At 38.8% G+C, this 19,006-nt stretch overlaps 1 protein-coding gene across 2 annotated transcripts in view; it reads left to right on the top strand.

Annotated features, from left to right (window-relative positions):
• bmpr1aa (bone morphogenetic protein receptor, type IAa) overlaps positions 1-17,057 on the top strand; it is a 50,494-nt gene extending 33,437 nt beyond the window's left edge. For both annotated transcript variants that reach the window (XM_061040428.1, XM_061040429.1), the window contains exons 4-13: positions 5,939-6,101; positions 6,400-6,502; positions 7,655-7,754; positions 7,841-7,928; positions 8,685-8,820; positions 9,960-10,152; positions 12,034-12,331; positions 12,581-12,756; positions 13,773-13,903; positions 14,604-17,057. In XM_061040428.1, coding sequence (XP_060896411.1) covers positions 5,939-6,101; positions 6,400-6,502; positions 7,655-7,754; positions 7,841-7,928; positions 8,685-8,820; positions 9,960-10,152; positions 12,034-12,331; positions 12,581-12,756; positions 13,773-13,903; positions 14,604-14,729 — 1,514 coding nt within the window. In that variant the 3' untranslated portion in view covers positions 14,730-17,057. The remainder of the gene's footprint in view (positions 1-5,938; positions 6,102-6,399; positions 6,503-7,654; positions 7,755-7,840; positions 7,929-8,684; positions 8,821-9,959; positions 10,153-12,033; positions 12,332-12,580; positions 12,757-13,772; positions 13,904-14,603) is intronic.
• Positions 17,058-19,006: the final 1,949 nt, after the last annotated feature.

Genomic DNA, 19,006 nt, shown 5'->3' with positions numbered 1-19,006 from the left:
GGATGTAAATATTACGCAGTATGAATTTATAGGTCTATATAGTCTTCGGTTTGGATGGAGTGAGATAAGCAGAACTTTGAGACTGAGATTAACATGAAATGCAATGGATATACAATGGATTGTATACAGCTTTCTTTCAGACTCAAAATATAAATACAAAATCCCTATAAACTTAGAAACTGTAATCTCCACAGAAACTAGTCATTCCCTTGATCATTTGTTAAATCTTTACCCTCATCATAGTACAGCCTTAATTTATTTATAATATATAATTATTCTTTCTTATAGAAGACTTTCCAACATCAGAAGTTTTAATAGTGTAATAAAAAGACAAGAGGTTACATTCTGTCCATTTAGCAGGATCATGATAGCAGGATACAGTTTAAAAGTGATAGAAAACAGGGAAACAAGCTGCAGCCTTAAAGAAACACAACAGTTCCTGAGCTTTAGCCCACATTTATATACAGCAACATCAAATTAGAGGTTTCCACTATCAGCAGCTGTATCAGCCCTCAGAAACTCTCACTCCATCCCGTCCTCTGCTATTCCCTTCAGGAAGCTGTTGAAGTGATTGTTGCCGCTCTCACTTCCTCTCTGCACATTAACTGTTTCCTGTATGGCACAGTACGAGCTGTCAGCGGCGCTAAAAACTGCAAACAGTCATTGTTCTCCGGAAATATCATTCAGTCCCTCTGGAGACTTATTCACCCTTTGAAATAGTGTTTATTTCCTCTCTCTGGATTTATTTCTGCCACAGTCTGTGAAGACTGACGGTCCCTGAACACACCACATTACAAAAACATGTTTCATAATCAAGTTGTTTTGTTTTAAGCCATAACAATGACAATGAGTGCTGCAACTATAAAGTAATTTCTATAAAGAATCTGTCTTTTATTTGAAATACATATTAAATCCATGAAATATTATATCCATCCATAATACTTTCTGAGACTCTTTGAGTCTGGTTTTGTTTTGTGCAAAATCAAAGATGTTCAGTTTACAAAAGTGTATCTGAAGTCTGAGGTGGGAATTATAATTTGTTGCATACAATATTTATTTTCACTGAAACGACTTAGAAAATCCTCCTAATGTGACATTTATTTCTGAACCAAACTAAAATACATTAAAAAGGAGAACGTCTGCAGTTTGAAGTCGCAGCTTTACTTTTCTTAGTGCGTGTTGGTCTTTAATAATGTTTTGATTTACATTTTCTCATGTGTTTGGGTTAGGCTATTTATTATGACAGTTCAACTGGGTGAATGGCTTATTTAAAGTTGCTTTCGCAGTTGCATTAAATAGATTATAAAGGTGTCCCCGTAGGCTGCTTTATTACACAGCTTCGCTATATTCTGATGAGTGTTGGCCGATAGTTACCTCACTCGGAAGTTTTCAACAACCTGCCATTGCCATGGAAACACAGGCTCAGTTGAATAAACATTTCAGGGAGAGCCGGCGTTTAGTTGGCCCTGCTTTAATAGAAAAAAAAGCATGTTTCAGCAGTTATAGTAGAAAGCATAAAAAAATAAGTGGATGAGGTGTGTGGAAAAACAAGACATTTAAACATTGAGCTTATGAGCTATAAACTTTGTATTCACAGTTATCAAGTATCTCTGATTGTTAAAATATTGATGAGATTTAAAATGCTTTAGTTTACTTCATGTGTCTTTGCTCCTAATCTTCCCTAATGGGCTCTTAAATCACTGTTAACTCATATTTTGTTTATTTAAAGTGAATTTTCTCCAAACCCATTGTAACATACACAGTAAAGCACGTAGCTTGCAATAGTAAAGATGCTAAAAGATCACCATCTATCATGAACTAATCCATAAGTAATGACATGGTTTTTTTTTTGTCTGTCGGAAGTCAAGAGTGACTACATCGTGATACTGAGCATTGTAGTGTATTTAAAATCAACAAAGTCAAGTATATGAATATAATCAAGCAAGATGATAAAACATGAAGATATGCAAGAGGCCTTCAAAATAAGGGCATACCATAAGGACACTGGCTTCAGTACTCCTGCCTATCCTTATAATACATTTTCTTGCTTTCTTTCTTTCTTTTTTTCTTTTTTGGGGGAGTGGGGACTTTGATACAACAGAAATCGTCACATGAACTAACTTGGAATTAATTCTATAGCTATGGATGTAATGGACAATTACTTTCCCAATCTGACACAAACTACAAAGTGTTTTACTGCCTAAGTAATGTTTTTTTTGCCTCGACTGACGGACTTCAGGTCATCCAGGTCCTGTGCTGACAAACATCATAGAGGTGACATAACTCATGCAGGATGTTGTATCAGGAGCCAGATTCAGTTCAGGATGTGTCGTCCTCTCCTGTCGATCTGCAGAAAGTGATGACTGCTAGAAACCAGAGAGAACCTGTCTCTCCTTTCTGTCCTGCCCTCAACATCAGCGCTGAAATAAATAATCTGTGGTGGACAGAATCAGATCTCTGCTCATGTTTAGCACGTTGATTTTAGACAAAATAAACATCCAAAAACATTCAGCTCCATTCAGAGCGCTTTGGATGCATGTTATCCAACCTGCACCCTTTTCTGTACAAGTCGTTCTCCTCACCTGTTCACTTTGAGTGGCAGACTGTCTTCTTTCTGGCTTCTTTCTGCTCCCTTGCTTCCTCTTTTTTGACTGGTTTTCCAAGGTCAGAGAAGAGAGAGGCGACACTGATCGTTCCCTCTGGATTTCTCTGTGGTTGACAGCTGATCTGACCTCTCACTCCTCCCTCCTCTCCCCTGTTGTTTGTGTCTGTTTGGAGAAGCAGTGTTTCTGCAGCAGCAGGCGTCGCTCAGGATGTGTTGATGATTCCCTGCAGGCTTCAGACTTTGTCACAGTGGAGCCAGAACACGCATCAGCCAACTTTTTACATTTAGAAGCCATACTAAAGACGGATGGGCGGTTTGAGGCAATTTAGACAATACCATAAAATACCCTCTCTACTGAAGTTGATATGATGATGAGCTTTTTTAATTTCCCTTTCTTGATTGTCTTTGTCCCAAACATCGATCATGTTTATTGCTCTGAGAGTCAGAGAGTTATGCTGGAGTTTCTGTGCATGAGGTCAGCGCAGCATAATGTGGTTCTGCTTTAACCAGCAGCTCACACACATTCCTTACTTAGTACACACACTCTTAACTTAGTACACACACTCTAAACTCATACACCTACATCCCCACATATATCTCTTTCACTTGGTTTTATCATTATCAGCTATGCATGTGTTGTCATTTCAATTCAGGATGTTCTTTATTTTATTACAATGATTTTCATTAATTGCTTATTCTGTAGATTACTTTCATATTTATTGTTTAGTTTAGTCACTAAAACATCCAAAAACCATCATAACTTCCCAGAGCTGAAGTTGATGTACAGTACGCGAGTGCTGTTGTTTTTCTAACCATTTCCATTATATTTATTTTTTCAGCTGTACAGATTAATATCTGCTTCAAATGTTATCTTCCTATACACAAGATATTTGCAGTCTGTAATTATTTTGTGATGGACTAACCCACAGCTGTAAAGTTTCTCTGCATGAGCACAGAGCTAGAGTTGCGTCTGCAGACCACACCGGCTGCTTCATCATCAAACACATCATCATCGCTCACAGTTCCTCTGGCCGCTCAGATGTATACACAGAGAACGAGTGATCAGAGCGTTTCATCACTCGGCTGCTGCTGGATGTAAATAAACAGTCGGTCTGAAGCAGCGCTGTGACTTTAAGAGCACATGGAGAGAGTCTGATTACCCAGCGTCCTCTCTGCCAGACCTCAGTCTCCACTCTGACTGCCGGCTCAATTAAGCACACATGTGGAAAGAAACGGAGGCGAGCAGCCATTTCCAGCCTCAGCACACCCACCTTCCCTTCACTTCTCCTTCCTCCCTCTCTCGTAACTTTTCAGCCAATGAGAGCTTTTATGGTCTGAGAAGGAGGCGTGACCTGTCTGTGAAGTGTCTCAGGTCGAGATGAGGATGACATCAATGTTTTTTACCTTTATTAGCAGGTTCAAGCTGTAATAAAACACCTGTGCTGTAATGAAGACCCTCATCTGCCTGTAATCAGGAAGAACAGAGGTCAATATGTCCCTCACTACCGATGAGCATTGTCCACACTTAAGATTCATGTCTTTATTGTCATTGGGCAACCTCAAAACAGAGGGTAATGTTCTTAGTTTGTGAGATTGGATGAGTCTGTTGATGTTTGGGTTTTTGTAGTTTTATTTTGCCCTTGCACAAGTTTGTGCCGCTGAGAATGTACATTTTTCAAATAATGACCTGTAAAGTAAAATGTATAGGGTGCAAAAACAATTTGTAGTTGAAGCCAGCATCACCTTATGAATCTTATTTCAGAAAAAAGACCAACAACTTAAAGTGAGGTGTCCTTTGTCGTCTGCTGTCACTACACGTCTGCCAAACGCCAAATTGCTTCTTTCAGTTTTTTGTCTTCACAGTTGCATCCAGTTTAAAACTAAATGTTGATTTTATATTTTGTAGTGGCTTACACAATATGCTCCTCCACAATGGCATGCACTTACAAATGAAAAATAGTAGTGAGTACTTGACAAGATATCCATGACAAGTATACAGCATCCTTCATGGAGCTTTAATCTGAGACAGTAACACTCTTTGTCCACAAAGAAACCAGACAGTTTTTAGTTGTCTGGCATGAAAAAAAATGCAATATGCACTGCAGCCAGCTAGCAGCTAATGTGATTGTTCCATCATAGTTTAATTTCTCTATTACACACACAAACAAGAACCTGATGTCTTTAACCCGTTTGGATGTTGGACTGGAATTGAGAGAAAAAGCTGCAGCTTTATGTGGATGATCACTGTGTGAGTCCGAGGTCACAGCGGGGAGTCTTCAGTGGATTTTCTGGTTTCTGTTTTTCTCTCCGTGTCAAACATGAGTCAGAGTCTGCGTTCCAGTCTGCAGAGTCACAGCAGATCTCTGTTAGATCCCTTGGTACACTCACTGAACCACAGGACCAAGTCTCAGTTAGACAGTGTACAGACAGACGGACTGTAACCATGGCTACCAGGCAGCTCAAAGTGTAGGTGTGCAGGTAGTTCATGCCCAGACATGACAGCATGCACGTCTACACACCTCCAAGTGTTTTTACTGAGAGCTGCAGGGAGAGAAGAGAGGAAAAGAAAAAATAAACAAGTTAATGTTTTATTCACTTAGAAAGAATCTGTTCTGGTAATATGATTAGATTTAAAAAATAAGTTGTTTTTTTTGCAGCTGCTTGTTTTGTAATTATTATTATTACTTGTGTCTTTAAAGAAGAACAGACAAAAGATGAACAAATAGGTGCAAGTTTATAAAAAAATATTTTAAGAATTAAATAAACAATGTTAAACTTGTAAGTTGTTTGGGTGATGGGTTTGTATCACCTGCATGACTTTTTGCCTTCAAGCCGCGGCCTTTGCCCCCTGATCTAATCCCAGGGTTACTGTGTTTTTAAGTAGAATCACAACTTTTCACTGATGAAACTGATGTGAAAAGTGAAAAGAAGTGTGTGTTTTTCTCTTCAAAAACAGCTCAAATGTGAAGATTATAATGCCACACTCACACTTAGCCATATAAATAACCTAAACTCCTTATTTGGTGCTCTGTCCTCCTCCACCTCCTCCTCTGTCTGCAGTCCTGCTGATAGAGGAGAAATGTTTCACCTCCAGCAAGAGTCACATGACATGAAGTCTGTTCTTTAAGCCCCACTCTTTTCTCAAGCCCTGGACCACACCTATATTTCAGATAAAGATTAGATTCTGCCTCCTTATTCTCCTGAAAAGACTGAAGAATGAAAACCTGTCCTTTATTTTCTTTACACTGACACACATGAAACTGGGAAGTTCTGATAAATTCTTAATCTCTGTCTCTGGTTCTGACTCAGTTTGTATTTTGTGTTTTTGTCCAGCTGCTGGTCAGAATCCAGACCACGTCCTGCAGGGGACAGGGGTTAAACCTGGGGCACAGCGACCTTGTGGGGACTCGACCATCGCACCCGAGGACGCTGCCCGTTTTCTCAGCTGTTACTGCTCAGGACACTGTCCTGAAGACGCCACCAACAACACCTGCCAGTGAGTAGAGAATCTCTCAAAGAAGCCTGAACTTTAAATTCAATTTAGTTTAGGAAATTCATTTATTTTCCAGCTAAAGTTAAATTATTTTAAAAGTGCTTAAATTTTTTCTTAAAAAAAAAAAAAAGTGTAGGTCCTTTTGAATAAGTGAAAGACAGCCCCTCATTTCACCTCCTCATATCTTGAGTTAATATGATTCACTGTAGTTTTTATATTCAGATATAAGTGTTTCGTTTTGTTGTCCACAGAGAGTTACTATCATTGTTCATATATTTGATTGATCTGTGTGTCTCCTCAGAACAAACGGTCAGTGTTTTGCCATCATTGAGGAAGATGAGCATGGTGAAGCCATCCTCACCTCGGGCTGCATGACGTATGAGGGCTCACACTTCCAGTGCAAGGTAAACAACACACACAATGTATACTTTTAAACTCATTTTACAGATCTTATATAAGGTGCCAAGTCTTGAGAAGTTTAGCCTCACTGTTCGCTAACTGAGATGCACACTTAAACACAGCATAATACAACAGCTTTCACTACGAAATGTAAGTACAACACAGTCCTAAGGTACCAGTACAACAGATACAGTGACAAAGTTCCGACAGCAGAAAATTAAAGAAGGCGCTAAATATGATACAACCCCTGGATGATGAAATAATCAAACACATCAATAAATCAGGGAATATTACAAAAAGGAATATCATTCTTTGTTCATTTAGAGGGCAACATGAATCACTACAGCCTTCCAGTAAGATAAGGCTTTGCTGCTGCTGCTGCTGCTGCTGCAGCAGGCAGTGCCCAGCGCATCGAGTTGAAAATCTTTCAACTTTTTGACATCACCTGCGTTCTATGCAAAATGTATAATATTCCCCATATGTTTGTCTCCTACGGATCATATCGTGTACCCAAATCCTCCTTGTCTGTGTCCAGACAGAGTAGGAGGGCAAGCATTCTCTGTTTGATGCTCATGAAAAAAATGATCTCAAATATAAAACAAATGAGCAGTGTCAGTGATGCAACGGCATGTGCAGCGCTTTTATTTTCAGCGAAAAAATTGCTTCATCCAAGCAGTCTGGAGTGTAAAGCCAGTGCTTTCCTGCCCCCAAAAAACGTGAGGTGGACACAGGGTCTAAATCATTAGTTAAACTTGTTTGACACTAAAGAAATGCTTAGGAAAGTTTCTCCCCCTGCTTGTTCTCTTTTTGTGTGTTTTACATGTTCCTTTAAGCCTTTAGGACACACTTTCCCTCCAGTCAGCATTCATTCATTCTTTTATTAGAAACAAGAGACATAACCACTAGTTGTAGAAGTTGTCCATCTTGTATAATCCACAGACTCTTAAATATGGAGACTACAGAGGCAGTAATCTTCTGTTGGGAAAAAAAAACAAAAAACATTATGCTTCCTCATGCTTCAACATTTCTGGAAGTATAACACAAAACTGTGTTGTGTGTAATTCATCAGACTGGTTGGTGTCAGGTGTGTCCACGGACAGATCAGGTCCGACAGCTGTTGATCAGTTCAGGTCTAAATGATTCATTTTGATTGACAGGACTCTCCAAAAGCTCAGACCAGGAGGACCATTGAGTGCTGCAACACCGACTTCTGCAACAGAGACCTGCAGCCCACCCTCCCCCCACAGGCTCCTCCCGGTAACACTTACACTCCTCTCATTGTTCAGATTTTTATCAGGTAACCGTAGACCAAGTTAAGCATTGTGATCCGTTCTGTTTTCTAGAGGGAAGCCCCCACTGGCTCGCCTTCCTGATCTCCATGATGGTCTGCTGCTGCACTCTGATCTGTGTCACTGTCGTCTGCTACTACAGGTAGGACATCACTTGTGCATCATCCACAGCACCTTACACCCCCTATAATAATAATATAGTACTTCATTAACATCAGTTAACACTCTGATGTGAGGATTGCTACAGTTAATCACGTCATGTTGATGGACCTTGTACGTGTCTTTAAAACAACTGTAGCACTTGATAAACATGTTTTAGTTCTTTCTTCAGTATCCAAGTATTCTAGTACAGCAGAGAGGATTTCTGACAAAATGTCAACAACTTGAGGCTAATAAAATGAGGCACAGCTAAAGTTCATTTGTAATTTATAATAATAATCCTACCGTTCTGTGATAGTTTTCTCTTCAGTAGATGTTTATTTTCATATTGAGTGTGATGGTGATTTCTGTTTTTCATACAGTGCGTTTTAAACACTTAGTTGTGTTTGTGATGGAGTCGAGGATGTCAGTCAAACTCTGCTGCTGACAGAACAACTCGTCAGAAACCTCCGATAGTCTGATTAGAGAGAGAGCTGTTTCTGATTGTTTCTCCTACCCTCACTGACTTGATTTACATGAACAAATAAATCCTTTCAGCTCTTTCAGCTCGGCTTTTACTAAAATAAAGTTTGTTTTTTTTAAGAAGTCATGGTGAAAAAGGAAACAGAATATAAAAACAGCAATGAATGAGACCTTCATGATTAAGGGGTTATGAACCCATTGTTCTTTAGAATGAACAAGTATGTGTATTGAAATGCATCATACTTAACTGGCTGTTGGGTGTGTGTATGTGTTTCAGGTACAAGTGGAAGACTGAGCGTCGGCGGTATCACAAAGATCTGGAGCCGGAAGTTTTCATCCCATCTGGAGAGTCGCTCAAAGACCTCATCCACCAATCTCAGAGCTCAGGCAGTGGCTCGGGGCTCCCCCTGCTGGTAAGGACACCACACTGCACCCTCATTATACAAACCTTTGACACATAAATACATACATGTACCATGTTGAGAATAACTGGAGAAAACTTTGACCAATTCAGGATTACAAGGAATTATACATATCAGTTTCTTTGTTTCCTTTTTATTGTGCACATTGTTTTTTTACATTTAGCTGCTATGATATTGTAATGAGAGTATGATTATTTGCAGCCTTAGAGTCACAATTGGGTTTTTAAAGCATGTCGTTGTTAGTATTGAGTGACACAGGTCTTACTTTTAATTAATGATGCTAATGTTAATACTTTTTGACAACATCCCACTTAAAGAACTCTTTCCTGTTTTGACAGACTCTCAAGCAGATATCTTTTTTTTATCTGTGATGACTCTTTGTTTGAAAGGTTACATTCAGGCAAACTGATTTTCAGTTTTTCAAAGAGCCTGATATTTGAAGTTGCTATTTAAAAATCAGAATGTGACTTCATGTGCCCTTTGTGGGACTGAGCGTCAAAATCAATTATCAAAATTGCAGCCAATCAAATGCTTCAGCTTTAAATGGAAACAATTTTTACTACTACTTTGAATGACCTTTTGTAAAAAATATGGACTGTGGACCTACTTGAATTTTATTCTTTCTTGTTTTCTGCAACTATTCTTCTTTTTTTGCTTACCAAGATTGTCTCAAATACCGAGACATTTTTGTGACTCTCTGATGGATGATGATGTGACTAAATCTTAATAGACCACGAGACAGACAGATCATTCAAATCAGTTTGAGTTGAATCTGTAGCTGAGATTTGTTGAGTTGAATCATTTGCTCTTCAGGTAGCCTGCAGTCATTGATTTAAGTTAAAAGTAGTATACTATAATAGTAACACACTTGACAAAGGTTCAGAGGCACCGAACCGTTGATGTTTTTTCTAATAAATTGGTCATACTTAGCAAGAGGAGTGTGCAGGAATTCTTCTTTTCACGTAATAGTTAGTCGCCCTTCACACCTACTTTATGAGAAAGTTAGATGTGCGAACACAACCTTTAAAAAACATTGATTGAGGCTATACAAGACAGAAAAGATATTCATAAAACTAAATCAAAATAAGCACGATAAAAACTCTTCTCTCTCTTCTCTCTTGCCTGTACAGGTGCAGCGAACCATCGCCAAACAGATACAGATGGTGCTTCAGATCGGGAAGGGGCGGTACGGCGAGGTGTGGCTGGGCCGCTGGAGGGGAGAGAAGGTGGCCGTCAAAGTCTTCTTCACCCGAGAGGAAGCCAGCTGGTTCAGAGAGACTGAGATCTACCAGACCGTCCTGATGAGACACGAAAACATTCTTGGTAATGATCATATCCATCTCTTATTAAACTTTCACCTTAAACAGAATCTTTTCAAGCTACAATTGAAAATAAAATCTAAATAAAAGAGAACAATTTTTCTCATTTAGTCCTCTAACACTTTACACATTAGCCCACTTATGTAACAACAATGGGCGAGTTACTGGAAATTAGTAACTAGTTACAGTTACTGAGTTACTAGTGGAGTTACTGCATTATGTGTTGTTATGTTTTCTTCTGCATTGTCAAAGCACTTGACTTGTGAAACCTTCTTTTTAAAAAGCGCTATACAAATAGAGTTATTATTATTTCAAAAGAAACTCGTTAGTTGGGAAAGTAACTTTACTTTTTTTTGCTTCAATACTCATTTATGTTCACTCAATAGTGTTGCTTTTGCAGTGTGAGAGGAACAAACTCGCACATTTCATATAATGTAGCCGTTTTCAATATTTAGGAATTTGGTTATTAGTTCTCTGAAGGCGACAGACTCAACAGTTGATATGGGAAACATTTAATCAACAATATGCCTTCCTATCGGTCTGTTTAGTCGTGGCTTACAGGTCATAGAGTGGTGCTTGGATGTATAATCAAGCCGGCTGTTTGTGTGGAGAGTCTCCTCCTATGTCTGATGAGCTAACGTGAGCTGCACCGGGCTTTCAGACAACTCGTTTAGTAGAAGCTTGTTGTTGTTGTACTGTCTTTGGAGTAGGACAAAGTTTTTCTTCCTGCACTATAACTGTTGAATATTTCACATAAAGTACATATAGCAATGGATACTGATTGGTTCATAAGGGTTATGAAGGGATTTTTTGATGACCCGTATGAATAGGAGGAATGATTTCAGTCACTAACACCAGTATCAGTGTTTAGTGTTCATGTGGACACCTGGCTGCTGTTTAAAGGTTTGAGAAGTTGTTTTTTTAAAGACAAACTAGCAGAGTACTTTAGTGAAAGAGTGAACTGTGAGCTCAGAGAAAATGAGACTCCTGAAGTCTGCAGGACTCCAGGATTGATCAATACCTTAACTGCTACTAATGACAGCGACGACGCCTAATGTCTGTCAGGCTAGTGACACACCAAGATGATGGGCTGTTAAACAGAGACAGAAGGTGGTGTGATGAACTGAAAACTATAATTCAGTTGGAGAGAGGAGGACAACGGAAAGAGATACAACAGGCATACTTTGGATTTTCATCTTTATAAAAAATGAATCAAAACAGATTGTAAGAAAATACTTTAATTAACGTATCCTGAGTGTTTGAAAAGGAAGCTCTGCAAATAGAAATTCTGTACCAAACAGACTTTTTCAGTGCAAAGATTTAAAATGTAATATGAATATAAAGATTCAAATGGACTTTTTTAAATGAATCTCAAAGATAACGTGTAATTGGACACCAGATATTTGGTAAACATCTTCTGCAGCAACTGGTAATAAAACCTGTTGTGTTGTTTGGTCACATTGTACATTTTCAAAATTGTAAAATAAATGTAAACATAAAACTGCAGAGTTTTGCTGATTCAATTCATAAAATAAAATAAAAATATAAGATGTTGGTTCAAAGTTAGAAACTTTTGTCTGTAAGGGCCTGAAGGAGAGAAAGTCCAATCAGTGTGAACTCACCAAAATCTGTAGTTAATACATTTTTTTTTTCTTACAACACTGATCAGGTACTTTAATCTTTCACATAAAACATATTGTTAAAGTTACTCTGGTTGTGTCTTTATAAGAACCTTAAAGTTGTGGTACATTTATTCTACAGTTGTATACGTATGTATTTATATATATATATATATATATATATATATATATATATATAAACAGTATATACATATTGTTATATTATGTCATCAGTGGAGATTTGACCTGTCAACATTCTCCTGCAGGTTTCATAGCGGCTGACATTAAAGGAACAGGCGCCTTTACGCAGCTCTTCCTCATCACGGACTATCACGAGAACGGCTCTCTGTACGACTACCTGAGGCTGACCACGCTGGACACGCAAACTCTGCTGCGGCTGGCGTACTCGGCTGCATGCGGCCTCTGTCACCTGCACACAGAGATCTACGGCACGCAGGGGAAACCAGCAATCGCCCACCGAGACCTGAAGAGCAAAAACATCCTTATGAAGAAGAACGGCACCTGCTGCATCGCCGACCTCGGCCTCGCCGTCAAGTTCAACAGGTGAGCAATGCTCGATATATAATCTTATACTTCACTTGATAATAGTTTTGTTTACTGTTCTCTTTTCTAAATTAAAATAATACAATGATGAAACTGTTTCAGTGATCAGTTTTAATTTAAAGCATTATGTTAGATAGTAGTGTGTCTCATCAAATATAATCTTAAAAAATAAACCAAATATTATAGGAAGATGAATTCTCTGTACTACACTAATCTGACTACCACTGTCCCCTCTTTTTGTTGCCATAGTGACACTAACGAGGTAGACATCCCTCTGAGCACCCGGGTGGGGACGAGGCGCTACATGGCCCCCGAGGTCCTGGACGAGAGCCTCAACAAGAATCACTTCCAGGCTTACATCATGGCCGACATGTACAGCTACGGCCTCGTCATCTGGGAGATGGCCCGACGCTGCGTCACCGGAGGTACGCACACACAAACACACACAAACACACACGTGAAGAACACGTGTATGGCAGCAACACATGAACACTACAGGTGTTATCGTAATGTCGAAGCAGTTGTGTTGGATTAGACTGAACATGTGTCTGATAAGCGTTTGTCTGAAAAGTGTGGGAAGAAGGGAACAACCCAACAGGTTTTAAATCAGCTTTGAGCTTCAATGACTGTTTATCTCTAGGCGAGCAAAATTAAACGCACTGTTGTGGCCTCTTAAATGATCTGTCAACATCAGCAATTGTTTTGATTATTGACTAATCTTCTCAGTCATTTTTTTAAGCCAAATGTCAAATATTACCTGTTTTTTTTGTCTCTTACATTTTAAGATGTAATGCTTTCATAATCACTAGGGATCAAATTATCACCACAGTGATTAAGTTATAGTTTTGGACTGGTTGTTCGACAAAACAAACAAATTACGTGATATCTGGGGGCGCCAGTAGCGTAGTGGTTAGTGCATGCTCCACATGTGCAGAGGCTGTAGTCCTCCAGGGGGGCGGCCTGGGTCCAAATCAGTCCTGTGGCTCCTTTCCCGCATGTCATTCCCCACTCTCTATCCTTGGATTTCCCACTCTATGCACTGACCTATCTCTAAAATAAAGGCACCTTAAAAATAAATAAATGAAAGTGATCACTGTGTTTGGATAGCATTATTTACTGTATTTGCTTTCTAACACATTCATTGATTTATTAAGATTAGGTTTGTATATGTTAAATGTTTTTATTGTCCATTAATCTAGTTTTGTTTGTCTTTAAATTATTGGTTTCTAACAGTTGAATACTGACTTTTAAAAATGCCAAACAAACAGGTGATTCATTGACAGTGTTCTACAGGTGAGTGGACAGTAAACACAAAGGCTGCTGTCCAACACTTTGTAGTTTCAGTTGTTGACCTTTCCCTTTCTGTTGTTTCTTCTCTTGTTCAGCAAATACACTTGAATGTTGTTGACATCAGATTGTTGCTCTCTCTTTCTCTGCTCAGGTATGGTGGAGGACTACCAGCTGCCGTACTATGAGATGGTGCCCTCTGACCCCTCCTATGAGGACATGCTGGAGGTGGTGTGCGTTAAAGGACTGCGGCCCACAGTGTCAAACCGCTGGAACAGTGACGAGGTAAGACTCAACAGAGACTCAGAAAACTGACCTGAGATCAGCTTTGAACTGAAGCCAAAGGCCCTGTGTGGCTCCAATGAGCTCAATGTTAACATTTGCACAGTGAAGATAAAACATGCTGTGATGAAATTCTGCAGCTACTAATGGGCCGGTTCACATCTAAAACTATTTACTGTAATCAAATGAGACTAAATAATACCATTAGTGAGGTCAGTTTATTTGGTGTAAGTGAAGTTAAGTGTTTTATTCAATAAACACTTTATCTGTTCCTATAAATCATATATTTGGTATCAGACAGATGTGTGGAAATAGAGAGTGCATTGTGAACCTGTTGTGTTTCAGCTCTTAAAGTCTGACTCATGGTCAGTACACATTTCTCATTTTCACAATGGTCAGTTTGACACGCTTGAGTGAAGTTCATTGAAAAACCTGCAGGAAGTTAAGAGAAATGTGCAGCTAATCAGACTGAAAATAAAAGGAGATCATTGTAGCAGAGTAAGTAAATATGATTTTATCCATCAGGGGTTTTCTGGATGTGATGAACTCTGCTTGAATCCAAACTAAAGGAACTCAAGTTTGTAGTTAACTTTATTCAGTCAGACACGTCTTCCTGACGTCTGGATGAAGTTGCTCTAAGACATCTCGACCTCCAGTTGGTGTGTCTCTAATGTTGTGTTGCTGTGTTGTCATGTTTGCGCAGTGCCTTCGAGCCATGCTGAAGCTGATGTCAGAGTGCTGGGCTCATAATCCTGCCTCACGCCTCACCATCCTTAGAGTGAAGAAGACGCTCGCCAAGATGGTGGAGTCCCAGGACATCAAAATCTGACCGCCCTCTACATCATCCTCAATCTCTTCCGCGTCCCATCACCTCCACCAACAGACTCATCTGAACCCAGAACACACCCAGCCTGACCTGGAGCAGGATCAGACCGGACTGGCTTCTCCAACCTCAGTATATCAACCTTCATCAGGATGGGGGAGAGGAGGAGGAGTTGGGAGATAAGAAAGGACCCATCAGAGGGCTGAGCTGTGCTCCTCCTTCTCCTTCCTCCATTCTGGAAATAAAACATGGAGTCCTCCCTCCTCATACTCCTCCTCCTTCTGGCTCGTAGGTGGCGAGACAGCCAGTTTGACGCTTTCTGTGAAAGCCAAACAAGACGATAATTTTGACGAGGGCTTCCTGTTGGAGGGGAGGGGAGGGTTCTTGACACTCGTTGTGACTGAACCATGAAAATGAAAAACATTTTTCCTTTTTTCTTTTTTTTTTTTAAAGGACCCGCCTGGCCCAGCCTTCCTCCACTTCTGCCTGTTTCAGAATGCCAATTTATTACTTTATTGTTACTTTCTCTTCAGGACTGAGTTCTCCTGCCATATTGAAATATATCTCCACTCTGAAAGTAGAGTTAATTATAAAGAGAAATAAGGTACTATTATAATATGTGAATTTTAATGTGTAAATAAATGTTATCATTGGATACCGTGCCTACTCATAAGAAGATTAAAAAACCAGAACACTATGCTGCAGTGGTGTTGACGTCCAGCTGACTCCAGGAGAGGATGGTGTCGCCATGGAGACGTCTCCCGTCCTGTCTGTCTGTCCGTGTTGTGGTTTATGTCTGTCTGTCTGTCAGCTGCTCTAAAGATGTGGAGCTGCTCGAGTGTCAGAGAAGAGACATCATTGGTCGAGTTGAACCTCAGTGGGTGGAACTAACGAGCATAGTGTCAGTCCTAAACAAGAACTGCAGATCTGTTCAGCGAGCCATAGAGAAGTACACAAGTCCCTCCCCTTAATGCCAATAGAATATTCAATTTTTCATGTTTGGGGGTGTTTAAACTCCTTTTGGCTTTGAGAAGCTTTTATTCTAACAGTTGCAACAAAAAAGTCTAGAAAAAATGCGCAAGACAATGAAATGCATAAGAAACCAAAATGTGAATTTTAATACCTAAGTTAAACGTAATGCAGTTATTAAACAAAAGATAAAGAGGAGTAAAAGTTAACATGAAACAGTTAATGGACTTAAAGATGTCCAAAATCATTTTCCCTGAATTAGAAAATGTGTTCCCTAGCTGTGTAATCTGTGACTTAGAGTTTGGACCTTAAACAATCCAAGGTTCAAAAGAAAAGCTAAAGGAGGTGATCGACCAGGAGAGGGAATGTTACCTTTAAGTGTAAAACAAAGTAACATTTTGTTTCCTCCTGACGGTTATTAGCGAACTTAGCGTGCTCGTTGTGAGGTTGTGGCTCATAAAGTTGGACTTACAGTTTCTAAACCCAACAGCTAACCTTCTTCCTGTTGGCTTAAATCTTTGTCGCTCAGCTTTGAAAATGGTTTGTAGATTTGTTTAGGCTCCTCCCACTCAGGTTTTACTTGTTCACTCAGATTGTTTCTAATATTCTGTGTCTTGTGTTTTTTCTTTCTCTCAGTTTTTTTCTTCCTAAAGCATTAAAATCGATGAACCCTTTCAGAGACAATTCAGACAAAACTCCCTTCTTAAGAATATTTGAGAAAACAAGCGGAGAGTGCAGAAAGCTTTGTGCAGCTGGAAGACTTAAAGCAGGGGTGTTCAGTGTGATTCATCACCTGTTTTATCTGGTCTATTAAAAGGTTTAGAGAAAGAAACAAGATTGTGATTTTGTAGCTGCAGAGCTAGGTCAGCAGTCTGTCTTTGCTTCCAGTCTTTGTGCTAAGCTAGGCTCAACAGCTGGATCCTCTCGAAACACCCAGATGAAATGTTGGACTGTTCCTTTAAATATTTTCTGGTTTTGGCTCCTGTCGGATGTGCACATGTTGCCTAGTGTGCAAGTTCTCTCAGATCATGTGTGAGCGTGAGTTAGTGTGTGTGTGCGTGTCTGTTTGTGTGAGCATGCGAGTGTGTGTGTGTGAATGCTTGTAGCTTACAGTTCATACATTAGCTGTTTAAGAGCAGTATCTTAGTGTTTTTCTCTGTAATAAATATGCAAGAAAACAAACCCCTGTATAGGAATAATCTCTAATATGTAAATCTATAATGTTTTTTTTTTTTTTTGGTGTTGTTATTTTGTACAGCATCTGGTTCGGTGCCTTATGAGTTTACCAAGGAAATGAAAAAACTCTGTAAACAGTCTGTCCAATGTAACGATTTCTAAGTAAATAACCTTATTTTAGTACACAAACTGACAGCGTCCATTTTTCTTCTTGATCCTCTTCATTTTATTTTACAAATTCACTTCCTGTTTGGTAACACCTTTCTTTTTTTAAAAAAAAGATTTATTTTTGTGCATTTATTGGAGAGATGGGACAGTGGATAGAGTCGGAAATCAGGGAGAGAGAGAGAGTGGGGAATGACATGCAGGAAAGGAGCCAGAGGTCAGATTCGAACCTGGGCCGCCCCCTTGGAGGACTAAAGCCTCTTTACATGGGGCACGCTCTAACCACTGCTCCACCAGCGGCCCGAGGAAACACATTTCTACCACAAAAAAAAAAAAGGATTATTAGTTTACAATGAAAGAGTGAAGCATGATGGAATATGTTATTGACAAGAAACTAGGGCACATTTATTATTATATTTATTCATAAGAAGTCAACATTTTAAATACTTTTATTAATGCAAATTTTGAAAACCTTATTAAATAAATTAAGTGATATTAATCAATCAACTTATTACATTTATTTTCGACCCACCTTATAATTCAGTGATATTTTGCATTCAGACCCAAAAATGAAATCTGCTTAAACAATTCAATGATTTAGTTTTAGTTTTTTAGGTTTTCATCATTTTAATTTTACTTTAGAAATGAGCCTTTTTGATTTCGAGCAATTTGAGAGTTTTTTCTCATCTACACTTTGAAAATTAGAATAACTTCTTTCAGACCATAAAGCTCAAATCTTTGAACAGTTTGTTTTTCACAACAGATGAGAATTCCTCAATCATTCAGGTCAATTGCATCAATGATTGCATTGACGATCAATTAAAGTCGACGAGTGCTGAAGATTACAGTTGTCTACAAAACTGCACAATTATAACTCCTACCGTCTGATCCAAACTGATCAGTTGATCCTGAGTGAAACTGTCAAACTTCACAACTAAACTTTCTTTCATCAAAAAAGAATTGAATAGAGCAGTAAGAAGTCAGTGTGAACACAAATTCAGATATTTTCTAACAGAAACTTTGACTGACACAAAAACATCAACAAGATGAAAGGATGAAACATCTTTAGCAGTACAGCTCACACGACTCAAACTACTACTTGAAGTGTTAATTAAATATTTAGGGTGAATTAGGACATTTTGCAGACATGCAATATAGCGTTATTTTCCCGTTAAGCAGTTATGACAAACAGTTTAGTGAATGTTAAGAGTGTTGTGAAAAATGAGTAAGGACAACTGTAAAGGGCAAAATCATGTTAACATGATGCTGAAATGTGAAACTTTGTGACTACAGGTATTTCGAGAAGGCATTGAGGAGAGCTCTGCCTGCTGGACAAGCACTGGAACTACCTCTGAGAAACAGGAACAAGGTGGGAATGTTGTTTGTTATATTCATAAAAGATTGCATTTACAATTTCTCTGTGTATAGAAAAAAATATAGAAAAAAGTACAGGAATCAGGAATTTAGATTTGTGAAATTTGGCCATTATAATCAAAAGATTCATCAAGTACACACAAGTGTTTTTTTTCTGTGTACTACTTCCCCAAAGACCAAACTACATTCTTCCAAGATAAAACAAGTCTTTTTTCATTAATGAAATCACAACTTTTTTGCTAGAACTTCTTTACAGTTGGGCAATACCAAAATAAATGTACAACAGTTTCAGATTATTCATTACAAAAATTACAATTTACATCTATGCCTGTCTTAAATCTTTTTACAATATAATCTTTATCAGCTGGTAAAATGTATGGATGAGTTTAAAATATATTTCCTCATCTTTATTAGTGATCAAATATCCATTAGGTAGCCAAGCCTTCTTCCATGCCACATCATCCACAAGTCTACTCCAATAAGAAATTACATATGGTAATGTTGTAACATCTTTTAAAGATAAAAGATAAACTTTATTGATCCCCCATGGGGGAAAATTTTGTATTACAGCAGCTCAAGAAAACAGGAAAAAGGGATAA

The sequence above is a fragment of the Labrus mixtus genome, chromosome 6 (assembly GCF_963584025.1).
Source record: "Labrus mixtus chromosome 6, fLabMix1.1, whole genome shotgun sequence".
In the NCBI taxonomy this organism is placed as follows: Eukaryota; Metazoa; Chordata; class Actinopteri; order Labriformes; family Labridae; genus Labrus; species Labrus mixtus.
This window is presented reverse-complemented; position numbering and strand designations above follow the sequence as displayed.